The 7,477-nt window shown below is 42.6% G+C and overlaps 1 protein-coding gene across 1 annotated transcript; it reads right to left on the reverse strand.

Moving 5' to 3' along the window:
• Positions 1-1,977: 1,977 nt before the first annotated feature.
• Positions 1,978-6,288, reverse strand: tmem151ba (transmembrane protein 151Ba; the record flags this gene model as incomplete). The annotated part of the gene is made up of 2 exons (XM_080047917.1): positions 1,978-3,423; positions 6,193-6,288. 2 exons carry the CDS (start codon positions 6,286-6,288, stop codon positions 1,978-1,980), a joined length of 1,542 nt encoding a protein of 513 aa, XP_079904043.1.
• Between the last annotated feature and the right edge of the window lie 1,189 nt (positions 6,289-7,477).

Genomic DNA, 7,477 nt, shown 5'->3' on the forward strand with positions numbered 1-7,477 from the left:
TCCTAACGCCAAACGTGGAATGTTTAAAAATATCGCTGATTGGTCACATTTCACAGTAAAGGCTCATGCACGTGAAGACAACCTCTCACAGCCTATTAAAACAAAAGGTCCAACCTCAGCAAGATATTTAAAATCAGACGTTTTCATCTTCTTAGTGATGGAAAACTGTCAGTTTATCCTTCACTGTAGGTCTCATTAGATAAAGGGAGGTTTGGACATACGTTGCTCCATGCTTTTTAATTCATTTGCTTTCACTATTCACTAAGAGGAAATAAAGCACACTTTGAGTGATGAGTTGTGATTTTTGTGATTTTTGTATTCAAATTAGCTCTAATCGTTAAATTGTGGAAAAATAATAAGTTTCCTAAATAATATTGTTTTTTAATAAATTCTTGTCTTTCATTACTACTTCCGACGAACACTTTTTTGTCGTGTGTGGCTTGGCTGTGACGTAAAATTCACCATGACTAAGACACTGCATGTACTTATTTGAGAGGAAGTTTTTTTAGATCTTTAAACTAATCGTGTCATATTATTCAATCTGACACTATTGAATACGGTACTAGTGAATCCAGGCCTAGGCGTCTTTTTATGGCCAGCTCTCTGGCTGTCTCTCTGATATGCATCAGCAGCAGCAGCAGCAGCAGCAGCAGCAGCAGCAGCAGCAGCAGCAGCAGCAGCAGCAGCAGCAGCAGCAGCAGCAGCAGGCTATAAAAGAGCTGTGTTATATTATGAGGAAAATCATCTGGACAACATTTAGGGCCAGATTCTCAAAACTACTTAAAACAATAAAAAGGTCAGGTTATACAGCGTGTTTTTTCCTAGGCATTGAATACCATTTGCTATTATGGGTATTAAATTGACTGAAGATGTTGAGTTGATGGCTTATGCTTGTCTGTGACAGTTGATCGCTAGGCACTTAGATAAAGAGGTATAGTCGTTGGCTAAATAGAAATATTTCCAAATATGAAATTTAATGGATTTAGAGATTTTAAACTCAGCTAAATTGATACTGATCTCTTGACTTTGTGGTGAGCTTTATCACTATGTAGTATGTATGTGTGTGTGTTGTTGTTGTTGTTGATTCAGCTTGAAATTGTCATGTCCTTTAGCCAACCTGCGCTAAATTATTCATCGCCTGTTTCACTGTATTTAGCAAGCTAGGAAGTATAATGTCATCGCAACTGAGACGATTTCAGCTAACTTGATATTTCAGTGTCTGTACGAGACATTTATATTTTCCTCTATGGACATGGATTCATTTAGAATTTCCACAAGCATTTACTGTGAATGAACATACAGTATTTATAGCCAGTTTTAAAAAGGTTCACATGCAGTTTTTAGATTTGGCCCTAAGTTGACTTCACTTTATTGATAGCCATAATGTTTTCTATAATTTCAGGAAAAACTATTTTGTCTTGTTAATAATGCACTGACGAGGAGGCTGATATCTTTGCGTTCTTTCTTAAAATGTGCATGACTCCCCTTATGTGTGAGTCAGCGACTTTCTTAATATTTCTTCATTTCCCAGCCAGGCATCCAGTATTTGTCACATCCCTTCAATTCCTGGGCCATATCCTAGGCCCGCCTAGTGAAAACCTCTGCTAGACTTCAAATACTAGAAAGTGTTACTCATGTCCTTGAACATTTCCTGTGACTAAGATGTACAAGTATGGCATTTACAGTAGTGTGGGACTCCTCTTGGTAATCGTTGGTTATTTGACTCTTGCATGAAGGTACGTGACGCTTTGGCAGTTTGGTCCTTTAAACAAACAACAGTCTCATCAATAGCATCGGGTCTGTTTTCCCCAGTCTTATTGACTGTACTTAGAGGACCAGGATACATTTGGTTTCCTGTTAAAGTCTACAGTATCGTGTTGGCGGTAACTTGTAGGTGAATGAATAACATCTGTTGTAAAAGGGACAAGCCAAAGTTAGTGTTAGCCTGGTGTTCCCTATCCGTCTGGCAGCCGTGGATCAAAGAGAAGTCTCCACGCAGGAGCTGTTTCTATGTAGGGAGCGGTGGTTGTGGTTGAGGCAGCCCTCATTGCGATGTACAATGAGCATTGGGAAGAACAGAGCGTCCTGGTAGTCTGGAGGGTTCCCCTCACCACCACTCTGCTCGCCTGACAGACAGCGTGTGCTCTCTGTAGGGCGGGAGCGCTCGTTAAGGCTCCCGCTGCTCCTCCACAGGCAGCTCCGCCTGGAGCCGTACAGCCGGCTTAGAGAGAAGCGGCTGGCGCTGAAGGGAATGCGTGGGCTGGCTGTGTTGCAAATGCTCAGGGCGCTGCGAGAGAAGATGGAGGAGCTGCTGATGGCGCGGTGGCAGCGCTCACAGTTCTGCCTGTTGCTACCGAGGCCACCACACCTGGAGTAGCTGTTACTGTTCCCCGAGAGGTTCGCCAGGTCCATCAGAACCGCTTCGGAGTAGCTGGGTACCAGCTGCTGGTTGGAGCGGATGTGCCACTCCAGCTCTGTGCTGTCAATCGTGTTTACCCGTGGGATGTGTCGGCAATACGGCCGCTCCTCGGAGGGTGAGACTGGCACAAAGTCAAAGCCAAACAGCTTCTCCACGTGGTAGTGCACACAGGCGCTACGGTACTCTGTCACCACCCGCAGGGGCCAGGAGAGGGTAAATGCAGCCGCAGTCCAGAATGTGGCATTTGATGCGTACCAGGGTAGGTGATCAGGGTCAGAAAAGGCAATCATGTACTCCTTAAAGTCTACATTCTTCAGGTGCATACCCTCACGGGCCTCCATGTAGTCATCCAGGCCCTCATTCTCAGTGAAGAATCTGGCCCGCTGGGTCAGGTAGGAGTTCTCCGACTCCACATTGGCAAAGCTAAAGCACTTAGTGAACCTCAGCCTGGTGATGGGGAAGCCCTCCAGGCCCAGCAGGTGCTTGGAGATGTCCTTAACCCCACAGTTCCCGTAGTCAAACTCTGTCTCTGCCACATGAGTGTTGACTCTCTCGTGGTAGACCTGCGTGGTGGTGTAGGCATCTCCGTTACGGTAGCGCGTCACCTGCCGCGTCCTCCTGATGTAATGGTAGCTGATGGCCTTCCACCAGATGCAGGGTGTGGCCTGCTGCATTTGCTGAACGCGCTCTGCCACACTGTCCAAATCCACCTTGTTCAGCAGCTCGTTCTTGGTGTAGCAGTGCCAACACTCCACCAAATAGACCACATAGAGCATGACCAGGAAGGCCAAAGGGATGTAGATGTAGCCATTGGAGCAGGGACTGTCGTGGTACATCATAGACTTTCCTTTGTAGGCACTGTCGAAGGAGAGGCGCGTCACCTTGGTCATCTGGCACCAGGCCATCACCCCCACGCAGCCGTACATCAACAGTGACAGCAGCAGGCATTTCCAGTGGGATTCCTGACACAAGGATTTAGTCAGGGTCTGTCTCTGGGGCTGCTGCTGCAAAGAAGATGGGAAATCAGGAATAAGTCAGTATTACAATACTGTTAATGTAACTTATTCTCATCATTTTCTTTCCTAGAAGTAATTTGCCCCAGTAACATCAAAGCTTTTCAGAACATAAATACCTGTGATTACACATTTCAAAAATGTGTAATTAATTTTAAAGTAAGACCTGAAAATCTGATACAGTTAGAAACTGTTAAAAAGTAGTAGCTCATGCATATAAAATATTTAATGAAATACTCTGCATTGTAAGTGCTTTTGCATACTTTATGTATGAGCCGTGAGCCAATTGCTCATGTTCTGGTCTGGGCTTGTTGATAAAAAAGACTCTATTATAATCCGATTCAATAAAAATGTCTGATCAATGCAAGTGAGGTGTGGTTTTGCATGTGATGGTGCCGCTGGCAATATTTGAGAATAGAAAAAAAATATATATAAAAAAGTCTATTTTAAAGGGTTTGTTCCACATTTAATGTCAAGTCAGCCAGAAAAAACAGTAGATTGACTCTGGCAGGACAAGCCTGGTGCCATTCTTTGTCACTGCGGGGCACAGCAAGCCCCAGTGCCTGCATCAAGAGCTAGTCACGCCTTTTGGGAACACTGCCACACAAACATGGGACAGATTCAAAAGCCTCGGAAGGATCCATTTTAACAAAAATCATTCAAAGTATTTGCATCATGGACATTCCCTTAGGACAGAGCCTACTGTGTGTAGAAACACTTAAGATTGTATCCTAGCTGCACAGATTCAGTGGGAAAATGAAGGTTATCATCATATCTTAGTAGCCTACATCCCATAGGTCGGCCCCTGCATACGGCCACAGCAGTCAAACAGCCAACATCACTGCAATTGATGTATTGAATTCAATATGTCAGCTCTGTGCTCTTCAAGGGACGATCCAGCATAAATAATATATCTTTCTCTCCATAATCATCTCCCCCACCTTGGTCACATGGTCCCCAAGTCCCTTACCAACCCAAGGCTACACCCCAGGGGTGTGAAAGGAATTAACATTAAAATTCCCCATTGAGATGAAACTCCTGCATGAGGTGTTATTTTTCACACTAGCATCCTGTACACGCTCGAAAAATATAATCAATACAACATGACATACTTTTTGCCGGCTCATGTTAGTCTCTGTATAGGCTGCAGCAACAATGAAGAACACTCTGGATATGTTATTTACTATTCTGAAAAGCAGATTCCTATGTGGCAGTATTTGAGTATTTGATATAAAAATGTGTGGTTAAATGAAAGAAGCAAATTTAATCTTGAAACAGCAGTCGTATAAAGAAATTTGCAGATATAATAATTAATGTTTTGTTCACTATATTCAATTACATGACGGTTCAACTTTTGACTTAAAGAATTATCCCACATGCTTCAGGAACGAGTCATCAGTAGGCTCATGGATAGAGCTGGTATGGATAGCAGAGATGAAAGGAAGTGACATTTTTGATACAATAGTCAAAGACGTTCCTTTTGGTCCGATTGTATAGCATGAAAGACCTCTAATCACAGATGGGAGAGGAAATACCTCACATATTTGTCATGCGGGGACTCCCAAAGTGCAGTAGATGATTATGAAGCAGAAAAAAATATCAAGAACAATATTTAAGTTGTAATATTTCATATGTTTTCTGACAGTGTATAGCCTTTATATGATTTGTTCGGATTGAAGCTTTAAAATTGCACAAATACACATTTTTAGTTGATGCAATTTTTTTCAAATTGTGTAAAAAAAAAGAAGAAAAGTGTAAGGTCCAGTCAGCTGGATGCTACATTATTTCTTCAAAAAATTAAAGAGCCTTCGAAAGTAAAAGTTGTTGTTTCTACAGGAAGAGTATAATCCATAAAACAGCCTGTTATGAAACGTAATGAATATTTCAGGACACCAATGTTTCAGTCAGAACCTCCAAGACTGGAGAAGCTTCCCAATTCATGAGGCCACAGTGCTGCCTTTAACTAAGTGCCTCTTACAATCATCGACACTTTCCCTTGACATAATAAGATCAGCTGGGTTATATAAAAAACCCTCTTGTGTAATGGATATGTAACTTGTCCAGCATGTGTGTTTGCATGCGACGGTAGTGTAACAGTTTACAAAAATAAATGCTAGAAATTATCATATGTTACCTAAGTAAAATATCCCTAATGGATGTATTACCTAATTCTCCCAAAGCCAGAAAACACTTTGTTTTAGTGGTGTCAAAACAACTCACAAGATGTTGTTGTTTTTATCTCTAAAGTAACCAACCCACATTGATTTTGTTCCAGTCAGGGCTGGTCTCCTGTGAAAATAACAGTCGAAACATCTGAACAAAACAGCCATTCTATTGTTATCTTCTTGAAACAGTGACAATGATTTCAGTTGTAGCCTATTTTCTTGAGGACCCGTTTTTACCCTTTCCAGGCCCCATAATAGGTCCCCAAACCCCAATGTGGAAACCCCTTGTCTGAAAGGGGAGACTAGGCTACCATGCATGCACTTTCACACTTCGGGTGCGCGTTCTTTCGCACAGGTTCATGTGTTTTTGCATCTTGAGCCAGAAATAAAAATTGTAATCGCTTAATAAATCCAGTAAGCTTCCCTGTTCATTGGCCCCAATTCAATCTCAAATCTGATTATTAAAGTGAGATTATTGGAATTACGCTACACTGAGATACCAACGAAATATGTCACCCTAATTAAATGCCATGCATCTGGGTATAATAAGACAATTGGCCCACGCATGCAACCAAACAAAGTGTCCACTCCATACCTCCTCTCGCGGGCTGTCCGGCGTCTCTTCGGCCAGCACGGTGGTGGTGGCGGCGGCGCTACTTTCACTTTCCGTCGCAGCCGATGCTGGGGACATGATGATGACAACAACAACAACGGCACAACAGCCGGGGCATGGATCTCCTGGTGGGATGGATGGGGGTTTTCCAAATCAGGGTAAAACATACAGACACCGCGAATAAGCCCTCTGCGCGTCATCCAAAGCGAAGTAGTGCGGCCGGAGCCCCGAAAGAAACGCACAAAAGATGCAGCATCGTCCCGGCAGCAGCAGCAGCATCTTCCAGGTCCAGGTGGGTAGACATCGCCTACGGGAATCCTCTCCTTGTGCCTTGGAAACACAAATGCTGAGACTCTTCCTTTGATGCAACGATAGGTACCGAAGGAGACTGCTGCGAGGAATGCAGTGTTTAGGGTAAAAGGCTCCTCTCCCTGTTGGCAGCAGGAGTGCCCATGGCAGCCAGTGGAGCTGTAAACAGGACAAAGACTATAGGCAGCGGCACGTGTGAACAGCCACCCCTCGACACCACGATGTAAATAACACGCTCACACACCAACACGCATAAAGAGGCAGTGCAGGAGAGAGAAGCCCACCCCCACTGCATCCCATTAGCTGCATGACTTTGTCTGTAAATACCAAATACCGGTATTATCTAAATAAACTTAATTCCCCTAAAAGTATTAAGTTAGGTTGTTGATGGTTGGGGATTATGGCCTCTTTTTTCTTTTATGTCTTTCTGTTTATAAAAAAAAGAAGCACTGTAATAATGACAATTTCGTGGCTTGATATTTTGAAATTAAAATATTTTAAACGAAAATATTAAGTTATATTACTGGAAAAGATCATTGGTTATACTGCAGAAATATATAGACATGTGGATTGCCTTGCTCTGTATTTTATATCTCTATAGCCTAGTTGAAAGCAATATTCAACCTCCCAAGCAAAATATGCAGATTGTGCATTTAGTTGCACAGTCTGCAACAGTTTTGTAATTCTCATAATGAGATTGAGACTGTCAGAAGTGCTGGTGAAACTCTAAAGTATGTTATGAGGCCATCGTTTGTGTTCTGTTGCGGTATTAAGATTAATCATTAATACTTCATTATAAACACTTAATTATTCACAGTGAGATAGTAAAATGCAAAATATGTTGGATGTTCCTTTCCCGTCACTAGACATCATCATCAGAACAAAATTGGGTGTCGAGTTTCTAAGCAATTTTCTTCCAGGGATGTATTTTGTGCTGTTGGGCAATTATAATTACCTA

The sequence above is a fragment of the Ammodytes marinus genome, assembly GCF_949987685.1.
Source record: "Ammodytes marinus genome assembly, chromosome: 19".
Classification (NCBI taxonomy): Eukaryota; Metazoa; Chordata; class Actinopteri; order Uranoscopiformes; family Ammodytidae; genus Ammodytes; species Ammodytes marinus.